This window comes from Mixophyes fleayi, chromosome 2 (genome assembly GCF_038048845.1).
Source record: "Mixophyes fleayi isolate aMixFle1 chromosome 2, aMixFle1.hap1, whole genome shotgun sequence".
Lineage (NCBI taxonomy): Eukaryota > Metazoa > Chordata > Amphibia > Anura > Limnodynastidae > Mixophyes > Mixophyes fleayi.
In genome coordinates, this window is record NC_134403.1 from 195,179,533 (window position 1) to 195,198,954 (window position 19,422).

At 41.0% G+C, this 19,422-nt stretch overlaps 1 protein-coding gene across 1 annotated transcript in view; it reads left to right on the forward strand.

The window, feature by feature from the left end:
* The window catches only part of MACF1 (microtubule actin crosslinking factor 1), a 246,258-nt gene that overhangs the window by 210,369 nt on the left and 16,467 nt on the right, over nucleotides 1-19,422 (forward strand). Inside the window, exons 74-91 of the mRNA XM_075197744.1 lie at nucleotides 527-628; nucleotides 1,210-1,311; nucleotides 1,446-1,619; nucleotides 2,053-2,208; nucleotides 3,546-3,743; nucleotides 3,861-3,989; nucleotides 5,908-6,078; nucleotides 15,092-15,247; nucleotides 15,348-15,554; nucleotides 15,890-16,009; nucleotides 16,234-16,403; nucleotides 16,688-16,847; nucleotides 17,039-17,233; nucleotides 17,383-17,511; nucleotides 17,631-17,774; nucleotides 18,046-18,234; nucleotides 18,526-18,640; nucleotides 19,149-19,312. Coding sequence (XP_075053845.1) covers nucleotides 527-628; nucleotides 1,210-1,311; nucleotides 1,446-1,619; nucleotides 2,053-2,208; nucleotides 3,546-3,743; nucleotides 3,861-3,989; nucleotides 5,908-6,078; nucleotides 15,092-15,247; nucleotides 15,348-15,554; nucleotides 15,890-16,009; nucleotides 16,234-16,403; nucleotides 16,688-16,847; nucleotides 17,039-17,233; nucleotides 17,383-17,511; nucleotides 17,631-17,774; nucleotides 18,046-18,234; nucleotides 18,526-18,640; nucleotides 19,149-19,312 — 2,781 coding nt within the window. The remainder of the gene's footprint in view (nucleotides 1-526; nucleotides 629-1,209; nucleotides 1,312-1,445; nucleotides 1,620-2,052; nucleotides 2,209-3,545; nucleotides 3,744-3,860; nucleotides 3,990-5,907; nucleotides 6,079-15,091; nucleotides 15,248-15,347; nucleotides 15,555-15,889; nucleotides 16,010-16,233; nucleotides 16,404-16,687; nucleotides 16,848-17,038; nucleotides 17,234-17,382; nucleotides 17,512-17,630; nucleotides 17,775-18,045; nucleotides 18,235-18,525; nucleotides 18,641-19,148; nucleotides 19,313-19,422) is intronic.

Consider the following 19,422-nt stretch of genomic DNA (forward strand, 5'->3'; position numbering starts at 1 on the left):
AATCACAATTGAGCTCAGTGGGCCCCACAGCTGAATAAAGATAGTAGTTCTTTAGATCCTAAAACAGCCTTGTTTCTGGTGTGAGGTCAGACTTCAGCGCTATTGTGACGCTGTCAGCAGTATTCAGAAATATCCATTTCTTTATGTTTGTGAGAATAGTGGGAGCCTGGTCAAAGAATTCTTGATATGATTCTCATTCTTGTTGGCGAAAACTCTTCTCTCCTCTCGTTCTTGCTCTGTACTCCTGGTTCTGTCCTTTAAGACTTCATTAGAAAAATACCGAGGTTCCACAGGTAGCCAATTGGTTATAGGGGCAGGAGCTGGAGAAAATTCTAGTCACTATGCGCAGCCATCATTGGGTTCAGTGAAAAGGTTTTAACAGAAGTACAAGATCTAATTTTTATATTGCTCCAGTTTTCAGTTTGTTTTATTATCGCTGCACCTTTAGGACATTTACACTATGTTGTCGCATAATAATATGTTCTATCTGCTTATTAGCTTTATTTTGTAACTTTTATTTTCTTAGATGAATACCACCTGGGAAAACTTGAAGAAAACTTGGACAGAACGCTTGGAGAAACTTAGAGATGCAATGTCTCATGCTGTGCAGTATCAGGATACCTTGCAGGTAGATTACTTCAATGGTTTGTACTGGATTATTTATCTGTAAATATCCAGAACAAGCTGGTAACACACAAGCTGTTGGTACTGCACTGCTTATGTACACATGACTTAAAGAACAATACAAAACAAAGGGCAAGATTCACTCGAATCAAGACTGTCTTCTTAGTATTCTCTGTAGTTGAATCATTCAAACTTATCATAGCACAGTAAAATGTTCATTGTAGTCCAGTGTTTCCCTACCCTAGTCCTCAAGTACCCCTAACAGTTTAATTATACCACCTGTGGATCTGTTACAATGTGTCAGTCAATAATGATTACACCTGTGCTCCAGCAAGGAGAAATGGAAAACCTGCATTGTTAGGGGTACTTGAAGACTAGGGTTGGGAAACACTGAGTTAGAGGCATCACTACATACACTATCCCCGCAGTATTTCAGTGTGCAATTATGGATATGATATTGGAACTTCACCAGAATGCCAAGGCTTTGGGAAATCCCCAGCTAACCGATAGTTAAATCTGTATAAAGTGTAATGTTGGATGCAAACAAGTAAGCCAGTAGCACTAGACTTTCTCTCTCTGTCCTAGGCAATGTTCGATTGGCTGGATAATACTGTTATTAAACTGTGTGATATGCCTCCTGTTGGGACTGATCTCAATACAGTGAAAGAGCAGATCAATGAGATGAAGGTAAAATTGTATTTCTGTATTACAATCTGTGTGAATAACTGATATAAATGTACTTTTGCACCAGAATAGAAACCGAATGCTTACTGGTCATGTCACTTAATTATTTAATTGGTAACTGGTTCTGTTATCAATAGGAGTTCAAGGTGGAGGTTTACCAGCAGCAAATTGAAATGGAGAAGTTAAACCACCAAGGAGAACTGATGTTGAAGAAAGCTATCGATGACACTGATCGGGACATCATCCAGGGACCGCTCACTGAGTTAAAACATTTATGGGAGAATCTTGGAGAGAATATTACACACAGACAGGTTGGCATACATATATGGGGCTCCTGTGTGTCCTTTTTTTTTTCTTTGGCTGGTCTCCTTATTTTTCATCCAAAATCTTTACTCATAATACTTATTTTCCCACAATTCAAACTCCTGATGAGCCCAAACTATAATTTCAAAATTATTGGATCCCTATATATAGATATGAAGAGTAGGATTATCATTGGGGATTGCTGAAATCGCCTAGTATGCCAGTAGACAGGTCAAAGGATAGAAAATAAGTGAACCAAGCCGCAAAGTTGTCAAAGAATTTGGAAACTTGTCTTGTGGGGGCAATAAATGACGTCAACATGAAGGTGGAGAGTAGAAAATATGGGGATGGTGTGGACTTGGAAGGAAGAAAATTAAATCTATATAGATATTAATTGTCTGCATATTATAGTCTATTTCTTCATATCTCTTTGTTCAACAGCACAAATTAGAAGGTGCCCTATTAGCTCTTGGTCAGTTCCAGCATGCACTAGCAGAAGTAATGTCCTGGCTGACGCACACAGAGGAAATGCTGGATGCTCAGAAACCCATCAGTGGAGACCCCAAGGTCATTGAGGTGGAGCTTGCCAAGCACCACGTAAGTTTGGATAAAGTTTGGAACAGTTTCTTGCTGCATTTGTTGTGGTATTATTGACCGGTATAATGTATGCAGTTCTTTAAAACTCCTTCGCCACTGACACTTTTCATGTTCCTTTTTGGGCTGGGTACATTCTAAAATCAATATCTGTAACTTGTTTATGAAGTACCTATACAAATTATATATTGGGTTTGTTTTTTGTTTTCAGAAGACTTTTCAGAGTTTTAAGAAAATGTCATTAGTTTGCTTATACCTCCTGACATGGTAAAGAAAATCTACCCAAAAACCTGTTGGTGGGCGTTTATTGAAGTTGTGAGAAAGTGAACTAAAAAAAGTGTCTATTTTCTTTTCTAAGCACCACCAAGAAATACTTAGTGGTTCTTAGTTTGTCATCAATCCATGTTTCCAAACCGCAAAAGGCAGGATTCTACACATAGGGTTTCATAATAAAATCTGTACTTGAAAATGTGTAGTGATAATAAATGTAGCCCAAGAAGGCAAATAATGTTTGTAACTAGACAACTTTCTGCATCAAACGAGTGTACCACTGAGTTTATAGAAGCCAGTATGGGGTTAATCTGGGTATTCTAACCACCCTACCTCTTGAAGTCAGGATAGAGGAAATGTTGGTATTACAACACTCCATCTCTGGGCTGCCTAATGTTTTCTATAGTGTAGGGTGTTATTGTGTAGTGATCACCAAACTACTACTATATGGGACAGCCTCATTTGCAAGAGGAGACTCGGCTCTGTAAACAAAGGAACCCCTGAGTTTCTTGAAGTCAGGATGGAGGACATCTGGGTTTATTAACTGTGCCCTCCTCCCCCACCTCTAGACTTCATAATTTTCTTAATTTTCTGTAGTGTTGTTATAGGTGATCACACAGGATCAAGACAATGGCTTCAAAGGAGCCACATCGTTTGAAAAAGGGGATTCCCCTCTTTCATACGAGGGCAACCCTGAGTCTGTTGTTGCCAGGTGGAGATTGAGCATTGTAAGTGCCTCCATCCCCCAGAGTTTTTCTGTAGTGCAGTGGCTGAGTGCTACTCGCTCAGTGACAACATCGTGCATTGAATATTTCCCTGCCTCCACCATCAATACACACTCACCTTTTTTACTTTAGATGTATATGTGGAGGACAAGTAACACATATCCTTGGCACTGTAGGGGTTATTTTCATACTGTTGTACAAAGTAGTGTTTTGTAGACTTCTATAATGTTTAGTGTTTCCTTAACCATATGCTCAAGTTTTTGTATGAATGTGTTTCAGTCATGCAATGAATTGCCATCATATGTAGATCTTATTGCATTGTTACTTTTACACCTCTAATTTCAGGTGTTAAAGAATGATGTGCTCTCCCATGAGAGCACCGTTCAAACGGTGAAAAGTGCTGGGAGTGAACTACTGGAGTCAAGTGCTGGAGATGATGCGAACACTCTGAGAACTAAGCTAGAAACAATGAACCAGTTGTGGGAGTCTATCCTACAGAAAACAGATGAGAGAGAGCAGCAGTTGGATATGGCTCTTCAACAGGTTTGTAGTAATAGTAATTTGGAAAATAAAAACCAAAGATTCTGTTTACCATATGTTCCATGTTATACACTGCAAGTGACCAAAAATACATTTGTCATGTTCTGCTGCTCTGTTTAGGCCCAAGGCTTCACAGGGGAAATAGAAGATTTCATCCAGTGGCAGAGCAGAATAGAAAGCCAGCTATCCGCTGCTAAACCCACCGGTGGACTTCCAGAGACAGCCCGAGAGCAGCTGCAGGCACACATGGTGAGGATATTAAATTTATGATAACCTTCGGTACAAGTTAATAGCCAGGCGCCAATCGAATCATTCTTTCTGTTATGTTTATATGTTTTACCACTAGGAAGCAGGGCACTGGAATCCTTCTCCTCCCTGGTAACTCCTAGCTTGTAATTTTTCTTTCCAGTACCCTTCATTTTTGTGTCCGCTTTCTCAGCAACTGGCTGGAGAACCATGTTCACAGGGAGGGGGTTTTACTTCAACATTGAAATGCGCCCACTTAACTAATCGGGGGACAGCTGAACTGCAACTCATCCTTCAGAATTTTAACGTGTTATGTGGAGAAGGCTTGTGGAGCACAAATTTCCAGGGGGCATTCCTTTGGAGGGTGCAGGACAAATTAGTTTTGCACATGTGAGGCAGACCAGCAAATAGCAGGTGCCCTGAAAACACCAGTTCCTTTGCGGGCACCGTATCTTCATTACTACAAGGTTTTGTGCATGCTACAGCCTGATTCCACAAGTCCTTTTCAGCTTCCAAACTTGGTTCAGTCTGTACAGCAAACACAGTAGCCTTCAGAGCAGACAAAGAGGTTCTAACTGATGAGGGCTCACTTTTTCTACCCCACACCCTAGCAAACTCAACCCCAGACACCTCCCTTTTCAAGTTATGGTTTTACCTTTTTGCTCTTGCTCTCTAACTAAGTTTAGCATTTGCCAAGTGAAGCTCATTCTCACTTTAGAGTGCACCCGGCTAGTACAGTTTCACCTTTTCAATTCTGGCATGTGAGCATGTCTGATTCTCATAATACACGTCAAAGCAAGGGGAGCCTCCCAACTTTAGTGTTTGGTCCACAATTATGTCTATGCCAAATAGCAGATTATTACTTGCAGGACAATCAGGACCCCTTTGCACTACATAGTTTCCAGTCCCTCTCACCGCTTGTGGACTGCTTTCCTATCCTGATGGCGGAGGGCCTGAGTCACTTGGTCACTATGTACTGGAATCTGCCTCAGCAAGGTCCCTTATTTGGTATTTTTACGGACCTTTTGAGATAAAACCTGTAGGTTCCTCGCTCCCTGATGCCTAACAACTTTTACAATGTCCCCACTTAAATGATCACAGATTGACATTAGTCATTTATTCATTCCTTTTTGTTTTGTACTCATATCCCATTGCGTCTCTCTTGGAGTATATATTTATAATACCTCACTATTTCCCATATTCAATATAGTGTGTATTAGTATTTTATGGTATTGCGTTTTTCTTATAATATGTATGTCATGTTAAAACTCAAGTTCTATACAGAGATTAAGTACCTTTTAAGCAGTATCTGGTAGTTATTTTTCTTAGCTGTCCTCCTACAAATCATGCCTGTCTGTTTTTTAAAAAATCTGTTTGGGAGGCGCAAAGTATGACTGCCAGTCATACACAGCTCTCAGCCTGTCATGTGAAGGCAGACAGGGTAGAAGCTTGAGGAGGATTTTACAGTACACAGAGCAGACAGTGGTCAGATGTTTGTTACAATACCTCTCTGCTCCCTACCTCATGTGGCATGTGACTGCCATGAATTGCCATGGCAACCACAATGTGCAGAAAAATATTTAATAGCTGCCTGAAGAAACAAACAAAAGAAAAATCATAAATACCACAACTCTTCTTATGGGCTGCCACAGTGATTTATGTAAAAAACAAAAAGACATCTAATTTTTTATGGGATTGCTGCTTTAATGTGAAGCCATTAGATACCTCTGTATATTCCATTATGAAGCAGTTTGAAGCAATGAAAGAAAATGATTTCCTTTAACCTTCCTTGAGCTTTTTATTTTGCATACAAGAAACCAAGTTCCTGCATAACTTGTTTTTGTATTTGTTTATTATTATTTTTGCCCCATCAGTGTTTAAATGTGTCTGTCTTCTTAATGTCATTGCTTATGTTTTAAAGGAATTGTATGCAGAGGTCAAAACAAGTGAGGATCTTTATAAACAGCTTCTGGACAAGGGAAATCTGATGCTTCTGAGTCGAGATGATGCTACAGGTTCTGTCACTGAGCAGAATGTAGCCGTTCTAAAGAGAAAATGGCAAAACATTTGCAACAAAGTGGAAGAGAGGAAGGTAAATGTGTGGGTCTAGAAGGTACTTTATAGACTAGACAGTCTTTTTTAGATGTATTCTATATTTTACTTTTGTTTCTCTTTCATCCATGCTGGGGGGACACTGCAACCATGGAGATATAGAGGCAGTGCTGGAGCTGGGCACTTAGGGGTTAACTAATCAAAGGAAAGGCTCGTCCCCTCTATATCCCCCCAATGAAGGATAATCATTTGTAAGAGCCCTGGAGTTCCCACGCTTATTTTTCAAGGTTACCTATGGCAGTTGTACATTTTTGTTTTTAATTTACATTTTTTTATTTTATATGTTTTTTTCTTCACTGCAGTGACTTAGGCAGCCACTCTGGTAACTTAGCCTCCAATCCACTGTGTAGTGGACAGCCCTGGAGGGTCCCCTGGCTCTCCGCAGCATGGCGAGGACACTGGGATTTTATATGTTTTATATGTTTTATATATTTTATATATTTTATATGTTTTTTTCTTCACTGCAGTGACTTAGGCAGCCACTCTGGTAACTTAGCCTCCAATCCACTGTGTAGTGGACAGCCCTGGAGGGTCCCCTGGCTCTCCGCAGCATGGCGAGGACACTGGGATCAGTTTACTGTCGGCACTAGCAAGCTCTTGTTTTATTCTAGTGGCTCCTCCTCGCGCCCAAGGGAATATGGCAGCAGCCTCAGCAGTCACCACATGTTTCTGTGGTGCACAATAGAGTATCAGATCACTTTGGCGTTGTTGCAGCAGCGGAAGCAGGTCAGACGTCGTACCCTTTAAGGGAGTTTTACTGCTAGGGACAGCATGGCACCAGGGGGCCTATATATGTATACAGCAGACATTGCTGGACTGCGCCTAGGGGATCAGTGCAAACCCCGGCTTATGGCATCTCCTCCTTGGCCCTGCCAGAAGTTTGCAGAATCTGCACAGCACAGGCAGTGTGGATTGGACACAGCATGGAAACAGATTTTCTTCTCTCTTGTCATTCTATTCTTCTGCAGGAGTTTCCTCATAAGGGGCTGGGTATATTGATAGACTTTGGGGATAATGTTTTTTTTTCCTTCATCCACTATGGGGGAAACTGCTACCATGGGGGTTGTATGAGGGCACATGGAGTTGGCACTTAAATAGTTAACAACTAAGTTTGCTGCTGACACCTCCCCTCTGCAACCCCACAGACCACAGTTTTGTTTAAGTGCCAAATGAGTTGGGCTGTTTCAATACTGCTCTACAGTACTTGCTGCTAGATTAGATTTTTATTATTTTCATAGTGTTACTGACATGTCAGTGAGGTTAGGAGTGGATTAGTGTTATGTTTCATTTAGTTTTTAAATGGAATGTAGTTCCGTTTTTGTTTATTGAAAAAAAGAACAAGAGAGAAGATAGAAAAGAATCAGCTTGCAGGCACTGAGAGCCACTATGCGACTGTCACTCTATTCTAACAACGGGTCCGGCGCTGCCTCAGAGCGCAGGGACTTTGCCTGAGGAGCGGCCATATTCAGGGAAATACCAAGTCTCTTGCTTAGGCGGAGGGGGGACTTGGATTTCATCTGGCCACAATCTGAGCACAGATTAAAAGGCTGCAACGCAAAAGAAACAAAGAGCTATAATAAGCAAAAGCCTCCAGTAAGTGGCTTCCCTTCATTTAAGATATATATATATATATATATATATATATATATATATATATATATATATATATATATATATATATATATATATATATATACATATATATACACATATATACACAAGTTAACCCGTGCATGATACTCATGCATTCTAGTCAAATCAAGCTACTTAAGGTGTTAAAAAGGTTCTTGTCATGCGTTTAGGCCTAGTCCAGGCCTCCTCAGGGGAAGAGCGTTACTTCCCGACGCAAGCGCCCTTTTTTAACGTGGTTTTGTCCACATGTCACCACCTCATCATTTTTCTCCATCACCTCATCCTTCATCTTTATCGCCACATCTATCCAGATGTCTATCCAGACACAGGGATCTCTCTCAGCGGTCCTGAGTATCACACTCCTCTCGCTCTGTCACCCCCAGCAACCACTCCCAACTGTCACCCCCGGCAACCACCAACCACTCCCAACTGTCACTTCTCCTTCAAGAAATATATATATATTTTTTAAAAATCTTTATAAACACTTTTAACAATTAACAAATTAAATTAACAAATTAAAAACATCTTAGTATACCAAATTTCAGCCCTTTCTGAGGTTTTTTGTCCACACACACTAAGAATTTATTAGGTCAGTGTATAACTCCGCCCAGCAGGTGGCGCTGCAGCTTGGTGTTTTTTTTTTCCCACACACACACACAGACTAACACACGCCACTAGGCTTATATATATTAGATATATATATATAGACCAGGGGGGCGTTTGTGCACAGTGTGAAATTGTCCTCAGCAGCTAAGTACCCCACTGGGGAGTAACTGGTTAATGAAGTAACTTATGGTAATATAGCGAAGACTGTCATGTATATATTTTAAATATATATATATATAATATATATATCTACCTACATTTTAGTTTTATTACAGAAGGCTCTAAAGTTAATGGAGACAGTATTTTACCCTCCCATATGGTCGTCTCCACTCTCGTACATTCCAGTGGAATCTACTAAGACCAATGGTAGGCTCCCACTTTTTTCATCTGGAGACACAACGAATCAGACTCTCCAGGGAGACTCGTCAACCTCTGAAATGGTGGCTAGTTCAAGAGCTTCTGATGATAGGCCGATCTCTTGTCCTGTGGTCTTGGATTCTGGTGACCACAGATACCAGGCTGAAGGACTGGGGAGCTTTTGTTCACCAGCTTCGTCTCCAGGTTCTTTGGACAGACAGGGAGGTGCTTCAGCCCATAGATGTTCTCGAGCTAAGAGCCCTCCAGGGAGCTCAGTCTCTCCTTCAAGGAACACCAGTCCACCTCCAATGCCACTGCAGTGGCATATGTAAATTGCCAGGGAGGTACAAGAAGCGCAGGAGTTTTGCAGGTAACGGAACTGGTCTTCTTGTGGGCGGAGAAATTCCTTCCAGCAATTTCAGCAGGGTTTAGTCCCGGAGTGAACAATTGAAAGCAGATTATCTCAGCAGGCATGCAATTCTTCCAAGAGAATGGGAACTGCATCCTCAGGTGTTTCAGGAGTTAGTCTGGAAATGGGGCTTGCCAGATCTGGATCTGATGGCATCCAGACACAATCATTAGGTTCCAAGATTCTGCGCAAGAACTAGAGTTTCTCTGGCTATTGCGGTGGATGTAATGTCCATGAGGTGGGACTCCTGTTTAGTATATCACTTTCCACCAATTCCGATTTTCCCGTGGGTTCCAAGGCGAGTACTGTTGGAAGGTCTTCCGGTCATACTGGTGGCACCGAATTGTCTCAGGCAGCTCTGTTTCGCCAACATCTTGCTTCTGGTGGAAGGGTCAGGCTGGGCTCTTCCTCTGAGGCCCGATCTTCTTTGTCAAGAAACATTTGAGGCTGTTAAAGCTGATCTCTGGCGGTCGAGAAGGTTCTCTTCCAGGGTAGTGGAGACCCTCATAAAGGCTCGGAAGCCGGTATCGGCTAAGATCTATCACAAGGTGTGGAGGATCTGTGTACAGAAGTGCGAGAAGACGTGTCATAACCCTCCCTCTTTCACATTAGCCATTCTCTGGCCTTTCTTCAGGATGGGTTAGAGATGGGACTGAGTTCTTTGAAGGTTCAGGTCTCTGCGCTTTCTATTTTCTTTCAGCGCCGGATGGCTTTCCCGGATGTTTGTACTTTCCTTCAGAGGGTGATTCATGTTCATCCACCCAACGTTCCTTTGTTGGCCCGTGGGATTTGAACCTGATTATTGAAGTTCTTCAGCGCCCTCCATTCGAACTCCTGGAGTCGGCTGATCTGTGTTTCTTGACGTGGAAGGTGGTGATTTTGCTGCGCATTGCATCTACTCAACGGGTGTCGAAGCTTGGAGCCTTGTCCTGTAGGGTTCCTTATCTGGTGTTCCATGAAGATAGGGCGGTTCATAGGACCAAACCTACTTTCTTGCCTAGGATGGTTCTGTCCTTTAGAGAAGGGACTGCTCCTTCTGGACTGTCTTCCTCTGTTAGTGTGGACGTGGTCTGGGCTTTACGGGCTAGACAGGACTTCTGCTGGTTGCAGGTCTGACTCCTCTTTTTTTTTTTTTTTTTTTCTTTAAGATTCTCATAGTAGAGGTTGGCCGGCCACCAAGCAGACCATTGCTCGTCTGATTAGGTCTATGATTAAAATTGCTTATGTGTGTAGAAATCAGCCTGTACCTCAGGTTCTCACGGTGCACTCTCCCCATACGGTGGGGTCTTTCTGGGCTGCTCGCCATGGAGCATCTGCAGAGCTGCTGTGTAGGGCAGCGACCGGATCCTCAGTTCATACCTTTACGATGAGCATCTACAGAGCAGCTGTGTAGGGCAGCGACTGGGTTCATACCTTTTACAAGGTTTTGCCAGTTCAACATTTTTGCGGACGCCAGTTTCAGCTGCAGTGTTTTGCGGGCTGGTAGACCAGAGCATTCCCTACCTTAGGAGCTATTTTAGAAGGTCCCCCAAGGTAGCAGTGTCCCCCAGGCGAAAAAGAAGATTTTTGTACTTACGTTAAATCTCTTTCTCCGATTCCATTTGGTGGATACGGCGTTCTCTCCCTTTTGCTGTTCTACGGTTGGTTGTGTTGTTGAGCCCTTTTCTTGGGACTCTAGTATTACTGAGGTCTGTGGGGCTGCAGAGGGGAGGAGTCAGCAGCAATCTTAGTTATTATTTAAGTGCCAACTCCATGCGCCCTCATACAACCCCCATGGTAACAGTGTCCCCCAGATGGAATCGGAGAAAGAGATTTAAGTAAGTAATCTTCTTTTCTCTTTCATCCTATTTGGGGGACACTGCTACCATGGGTTGTGTGAGGGGAGCGTGGAGTTGGCACTTAACTAGTTAACTTGTTTAATGTATCAATGCTAACAGACCCCTCCCCTCTGCAACCCCCTGTAGCTCTTCAGTTTAGTTTAAGTGCCCAAGAGAGTTGGACTTACTTTTTTGGCTAGCATAGCTTTTAACTTTTATTTATTCTTTTATTCCTTTATTTTTTTAGAAATATTTTTTTTTTTTGCTGTCTTTTTATCTGAGGAGTGTGCTCTACAGAGAGAACACATTCCTATTAGGCAGCCACACTACACTGTCTTGTGAGAGCCGGAGCGCCTGCAGTGTTTTAGTGCTTTAGTTACCATGACAACCCATTTTTTTTTTTTTTTTAAAGTCCTTAAAAAGTTTTTAAAGTGTTTGATATGTACATTTTGGATAAGGATTGTGGAGAGGGATATATTATTGATTGGAAAAATTATGTATTTATTCCTATTCCCCTATTTTAAGAATGTGTGTCCTTTCACCTGTTTCATTATTGAGGGTTGGATAGTATAAATGGCCACTTTGTAGGAGTAAGACCAATACACCTTGAAAAAGATCCAAGCGAATATGTTGTGTTTTCATTCCTGAATTACCGTGGAAGCTGCATCTGTTGGACTGAAAAACATCCTGTATTTCTGTATACATGCTGTTTTCCAGGCTATATCTGGTAGGAGCACTTGCAACCCTTTTTATATATTTTTATGTTTTGAAGAAATTTGTTTTAAGGTAATGCACCCAGATCTAGTTATATCTTTTTTTGAGTGGGATCTGTTCCGGCAAGGAAAATTCTGAGATTTGCTGTGAGAATCCAAAGTGATGTAACAACTACGATTGATGTAAGCAAATTACCATTGGGGGGGGGGGTCACTATCACCCGTTCGGTGTGGGCTTCTTGGGCAGCGAGAAATGGGACCTCAGTGGACCAGCTTTGCAGAGCAGCCACTTGGTCCTCGGTCCATACTTTCACACAATTATATCAGTTCTGTGTCTTTGCGTATCGGGCTGTCAGAGCGGTCCCACCCTTGGGGGGGCTGCTTTAGAACATCCCCTTGCTAGCAGTGTCCAACAGATAGGATGAAAGAGAAAAGAGGATTTATATATTTACGATAAATATGTTTCTCTGATTCCATTTGGGGTACACTGTGTTCTCTCCCTTCTGCTGTATATTCTTTGGTTGTTTGGCCTATCTTCCTTGGAGCTTTATAATTAAACTAAGAAGCTACAGGAGGTTGCAGAGGGGAGGGGCCTGTCAGCATTGATACATTAAACAGGTTAACTAGTTAAGTGCCAACTCCACGCTCCCCTCATACAACCCATGGTAGCAATGTCCCCCATATGAAATCAGAGAAATGGATTTATCTTTTTTGCTTGCAAAAATTGAAGTGTTAATAGTTTATTTTTATCAATTAAAAAATGCAAAGTGAATGAACAGAAGAGAAATCTAAATCAAATCAATATTTGGTGTGACCACCCTTTGCCTTCAAAACAGCATAAATTCTTCTACTTGGACACAGATTTTGAAGGAACTCGGCAGGGAGATTGTTCCAAACATCTTGTAGAACTAACCACAGATCTTCTGTGGATGTAGGCTTGCTCAAATCCTTCTGTCTCTTCATGTAATCCCAGGCACTCGATGATGTTGAGATCAGGGCTCTGTGGGGGCCATATCATCACTTCCAGGACTTCTTGTTCTTCTTTATGATGAAGATAGTTCTTAATGACATTGGCTGTATGTTTGGGGTGTTGTCTTGCTGCAGAATAAATTTGGAATCAATCAGATGCCTCTCTGATTGTATTGCATGATGGATAAGTATCTGCCTGTATTTCTCAGCATTGTGGACACCATTAATCCTGACCAAATCCATTTGTTGACATGTAGCACCAAACTTGCAAGGAACCTCCACCATGCTTAATTGTGGCCTGCAGACACTCATTAGTGTATCGCTCTCCATCCCTGACACAGTCTATTACTGAGCTGCCTCGCATCGCTGCATTTCACAAAGAGGTGTTTGAAAATCCTTCCATTTTACCCACCACCAATGAGTGCTCTTCATCTTGAGACCCCTTCAGCATAGCAATTTTCTGGTCCAAACAGAAATATCTGGGGGGGCATCTAGTGAGCCCCCTTGGGTCAAGACCATAGAAAGGTCAGTCTGAGGCCTAGTTCAGGTTTATACTTCTTTGGAAAAAAGTTTTAAATTCCTCTTGTCTATAGAAAAGGAAAATGTGCACTATACCTTTTCCTTCATCTACTCATTTGTCGAAGATGTTTGGGAAACTATGTGTAGACCAGATAAGAAATTCCAGATTCCATCAGAACATGGAAAGTTGAGGTCAGCCAGAGGACGGCATGATGGTCTCCCAGCTCAACCACAAGGTTGAAACATTTCTGTTTTTGAACTAAGGATCCTTGGGTGTTCTTTGTGGATGCCTTGATGGTAATATGGGGCTTTCTCCTGATACGTATTTCCTCCGTTAGCCATGCTTCCTCACGAAGACAAAGAGAAAATGAGCTCCAGTGATCTTAGTGGTGCTAGATTGGCTAAAAAGAGCCTGGTATGATGACATGCTAAGGATTGCGGCGGGATCAGGATGGCGGCTCCTCACATGACTTTAGTTCAGGGTGATGATGCCAAGATTCTGAGAGGTAAAGGTTTCTCCAAAAAAAAGTGTTTCAGACTGTGTTAACAGCCAGGAAACCTGTCTCAGCAAAAACTATTACAGTGTTTGGAAGACCTATGTTCTTTGGTGTGAACAAGCCTTACTTCTGCATTCAGGATGACTCGTCTGAATGCAGAATGGTCTGGACAGTGGCCTAAAACTGAGTTTCTTAAAAGACGAAGTCCCTGCCTTGATTTTTACTTTTAAGGGTAGCTGGCCATCATTCCTGAAGTACAGACATGTTTACAGGGTGGTCTAAACAGAGTTTAGCCACCTTATGTTTTTCCTATTGCACCATGGATCCTCAATTAGGTTCTCTAGGTCTTACAGATTCCACAGTTTGATCCATGTGAATCGGTTGAGCTCATATTTGTTACTTGGAAGACTGTTTTTCTATTTGAAATTGCTCCAGCCAGAAGGGTCGCAGTTTTGGGGTTCTTTCTTGTAAGTCGCCTTCCTGATTTTTCATAATGATAGGTCAGTACTGCGTGCTATAAACAACCATTCCAGCCTAAGGTGGTGTCAGGCTTCCATCTCGAATAGGAGATTGCCATCTCTTATTTACAACAGACAGGTTATTGGATGCCAAATTTGCACTTTTCTTGCTTGATGTGGTCAGATCACTAAGGATGTACTTGGGCAGAACTTCTACTTTACAAAAGACAGATTCTCCTCTAGTTTAGACATGCATAAGAGTGGTTGGCCAATGACTAAGCAAACAGTTACAGTGTGGATTAAAGCGGTTATACATCAGACTTACATTAGTTCAGGTAAGGCAGTGCCATAAAATATCTCTGCTCACGCAACCAGATCAGTAAGTGCTTCTTGGGCGGCGCATCATCTTTGTTCCGCAGTCACCTGGTCCTATGTCTACAAAAATCTACAGTTTTAAAATTTTTGCTTCCATAGATGCTAGGAAGGATTTGCGCACCGCTATCTCTGATCATACCTTCCCCTAGGGGCAGCTTTGAAACATCCGCATGCAGTGTCCCCCAGATTAGATGAAAGAGAAGAGGGTTTTTGTAATTACGTTAAATCCAATCTGATTCCATCTGGGCTGTGTTTTCTCTTAGTGCTTTCTATTTTTGCTTTATTCTTTGGGCTTTGTTAGTTGAAGTATCCCTTGGGGAGGCGATGGAGGGAGCCTTTCCTTTCATTAGTTAATTCTTAAGTGCCCAGCTCTAAATTGCCTCTATATCCCCATAATTGTCATGTGCCCCAGATAGAAGAGAAATGGATTTAAGTCCAAAAATTATTGTTTTTGTAGCATTCTGGCAACTGATCTCATGTTATTTCAGATCAGGTTCACATATCAGGATATTGCTGAGTTTCCATTCATTGTGTGATAGCTAAGGGCATATTATAGGTAAATTTGGCATGTCTTCAATCCTACCAAGTTAACAACATTATTACACCTGTGGTTCTCATTTTGTAAATCATTTTCTCAACAGGGTAAATTGGAAGATGCTCTCAGTTTAGCCACAGACTTCCAAAATTCATTGCAAGACTTTATCAATTGGCTGACACAGGCTGAGCAAAGCCTGAACATTGCATCACCACCAAGTCTCATCCTGGACACTGTTCTTTTCCAGATTGACGAGCACAAGGTTGTTTTCTCAATAATGCAATACATAAACTTTTACAGTCCATAGCTATAATTGCTTCTAGATGATTATAATCAATTATTATGTATTCATTTTGTTTTAGGTCTTTGTAAATGAGGTTAATGTTCATCGTGAGCAAATTATTGAGTTGGACAAAACAGGGAACCAGCTGAAGTTTCTCAGCCAGAAGCAGGATGTTGTCCTAATAAAGAATCTCCTGCTCAGTGTCCAGTCCCGTTGGGAAAAGGTGGTTCAGCGGTCAGTGGAGAGAGGGCGCTTCTTGGATGATGCGAGAAAAAGAGCAAAACAGGTCTGTGGTGAGATCAAAGAAGGATGTATTGTATTGCTTTTTGCTCTCTATATGCTTGATTCACATCTGATTGTTTTGTAGTATTATTCTGAACTCTGTCAGAGACTGTGGAAAGCTTACAACTAGTTTCACAAATTCAGTATTTTCAATTTAGTGCAATTTATAGCACTTACCTACTAGATACATTGTCTATACATCTGTTTTCCTTCAAGTTTTACTTTACTTTAATACCTCCCTTAGTTACAAACTAAAGTTATCGTCTGGCAAATAGCCCTTTATCTCGCATTTCATTGCTAACCCATTTGTTTAAGCCACATCCACTTTTTATGTTTTAGTTTCATGAAGCCTGGAAGAAGTTAGTTGACTGGTTAGAAGAGGCAGAGAATCATCTGGATTCTGAATTGGAAATCTCTAATGATCCGGACAAGATCAAATTACAGCTTACTAAGCACAAGGTTAGATTTTGTCCTTTACATGTTATAAGTTTATTTTTCAAACCCCATGTGAATGGTGCACTTAACTGTTTTCTTTGCTTTCGACATAGACGTGGGAGTATGTTGCATAAGAGTTTTTAAGAGTCCGTTTTCAATTCTTGCTAATTTTTTCTTTTTGTTCTTTTATGTCACGTTTAGGCTTTTAAACTTGCAACCAACTTTCACCTTTTTCTTGCACACTATAGGAATTCCAGAAAACGTTAGGCAGTAAACAGCCTGTTTATGACACAACTCTCAAAACAGGGCGAGCATTAAAAGAAAAGGCCTCTTTGAGTGATGACGTTCAGAAACTAGATCACCTTCTTGGAGAAGTGAGGGATAAATGGGACACAGTGTGTGGAAAATCAGTGGAAAGGTAATGTTCACTCTTTGTTTATATCTGCTTAGCTAAGATTTGCTGCATGCCTTTTTAGTTATTATAATATAGTAGTTGCCATTGTAACCCTATGAAATTAAATGTCTCTGTGATATCCAAACGTTCTTGCATGCCTAAACATCTGTCTTCAAATATAACATGAACCAATAATTGTTACTTAACTGTCAATTATGTTATGTTTTATATAGCATCTGTAGTACATATGTAAAAGGTGTACATAAGGAAGCTTGATTTTGAAAGCTTATACTGTGTTTCTTTTGTAGGCAGCACAAGCTGGAAGAAGCTTTGCTTTTCTCTGGTCAGTTTATGGATGCTTTGCAGGCACTGGTTGATTGGCTGTACAAGGTGGAACCTCAGTTGGCAGAAGATCAACCTGTGCATGGTGACTTAGATCTTGTGATGAACTTGATGGATGCTCATAAAGTAAGAACTTGATGCATGATCATTGCCAAAACAGTAAATGTGATTCAGTGATTATTTGACAATATTAGATTTTATTTCTAATTTTTTTTTTTTTTTAATTCATCAGCGTTTCTGGAAATAATCTCAGCAGTAGTGTTTGCTGTCATAGTACATTCCTTCAATGTCTAATGATCTTCCCTCGCATTTCCTAGGTCTTCCAGAAGGAGCTTGGAAAGAGAACCAGCAGTGTTCAGGCTCTGAAACGTTCTGCCCGGGAGCTACTGGAAAGCAGTAGGGAGGATACCACATGGGTAAAGGTTCAACTTCAAGAACTTAGCACAAGATGGGACACTGTCTGCAAACTGTCTGTGTCCAAACAAACTCGCCTGGAGCAAGCTCTGAAACAGGTGAATATTGGTTGTGATGGCTTACAAGAGAACACATCTTACTCTTGCAAATATTTAATACATTCCACAATTTATTCCTTTAATATTGTGTGTCCATTGTGTATTTGCTTGCTAAAATATTATATATTTATATTTTCATTTCATTTTAGGCTGAGGAGTTCCGTAGCACTGTCCACATGCTGCTGGAGTGGCTCTCTGAAGCAGAACAGACCCTGCGCTTTCGAGGGGCATTACCTGATGATGCAGAGGCTTTGCAGTCACTCATTGATGTTCATAAGGTTTGAGAATAATAGTGCTTACTTAGCTATTTCAGATTACCCAATATTTGTTCCATTTTTATTGCATACCCAGCTTTTCTAATTGTGATTCAAACACATTTTGTGATTTGCATCACTAGGAGTTTATGAAGAAAGTAGAAGAAAAACAAGTAGATGTGAACACTGCTGTCAGTATGGGAGAAGGGATTCTCACTGTGTGCCACCCAGACTGTATCACCACCGTCAAGCACTGGATCACTATCATACGAGCAAGATTTGAAGAGGTGCACCAGAAATGTTACTATTCTTAAGTCATAAACTCTACACAGTACAAACCCTACTAAATGCATTTGACAATATATTTTTGTACATGTCCCACTCCATTTTCACAGACTGTTAACATCCAAATGTTAAATATCCTTAAAACATTGCCTGTTTGGTCATGAAGACCAATTTAAAAACCCTGCATGCCTTAATAAATACCTCAGATTAATAAATACCTCAGAACATATTTATGTGTAACTACTGGTTTACTAACTCTTGCTCTGTGTTAAGGTACTGACTTGGGGTAACCAACACCAACAGAGGTTGCAGGCTGCCCTCTCTGATCTTTTAGCCAATTCTGACCTTCTGGATGAGTTGCTATCTTGGATCCAATGGGCAGAAACCACATTAATCCAAAGGGATCAGGAGTCCATGCCTCAAAACATTGAACAGGTCAAGGCTCTGATCTCTGAGCATCAGGTGAGATTTCTAGGGCTGGTATTAGTATACCATTGTTCAACCTCTGAACTTGGCAAGTGAATTGTATGAAGGCATATTTATGTGTATGTGTGTATTTGTAAGCGAGGATGTAAATGAATCTAATCTCATCTCGCTTTAAGCATAACTTTACTTAAAAATGTGGAAACCAATGTGGTGTTTACGAATAAAGTTGCACTTCTCTTATGTAACATTGAGGGACACAGAACCATGGTGTATAGCTAGTACTAACTACTGAGTTGCTCACTTGCCTGCTACTCTCTCTATTTGCAGGTGTTCATGGAGGAAATGACTCAAAAGCAACCAGATGTAGATAGAGTGACAAAGACATATAAGAGGAAGACAACAGATCCCAACCATGCTTCATTTAATGACAAGACTCGAAACAGTGAGTGGCATTGCAGAGTATAGTCTTATGTAATTTTGCTGTTGCAGTACTCTGGTCACTACAGTCCTCTAGATTACCATAGTGTTTTAGGACACATATTGTCGATCATTGCACTCTTAATTTTTTTCATATGGAACATAATACATGTTCACGTGTCAGAGACCACATTGAAGTTCTCAGGAAAGTTGGAGCACATGCCGCTTAACGTTCACATCCAGTTTCCCAAGCTTCATGATTGCTATACTACTGTAGATAATGCTTTTTGATAGTGTCTTTTATCTTATTTAAAAATATTTATACAGAACTTTCCATGCATTGTCTGCATGGGACATTATTATAAATTGAGTTTATTTTGCAGGAAAGAAAATTTTCTTTGTACTTTATTTTTCTGTATGTAAATGATACTATTGCTATTGAAGTCCTATAATTCAACTTAATGAAGTCATTTTTCTATAGGTTTCTGTTGAAATTTTTGACCATCTAATAAGCATATTTACTGCACTTGCAGGGAAACCTAGGGTGCAGTCCACCCCGCCTGTTTTCCAGCTCCCCTCTCAGTCAGAGACCAAGAACCCGAGGATCAATCAACTGTCTGCACGTTGGCAGCAGGTCTGGCTGCTAGCCCTGGAGAGACAACGAAAGCTCAATGATGCACTAGATAGGTTGGAGGAGGTACGGGACAAATGATGGAGAGCTGTGAATGTTCCTTTTCTTTTACCCTACAAGCATATATAAACATGCTTGCCGTGATGTGATAAAATGAGTAAATTGTCTATTGTTTT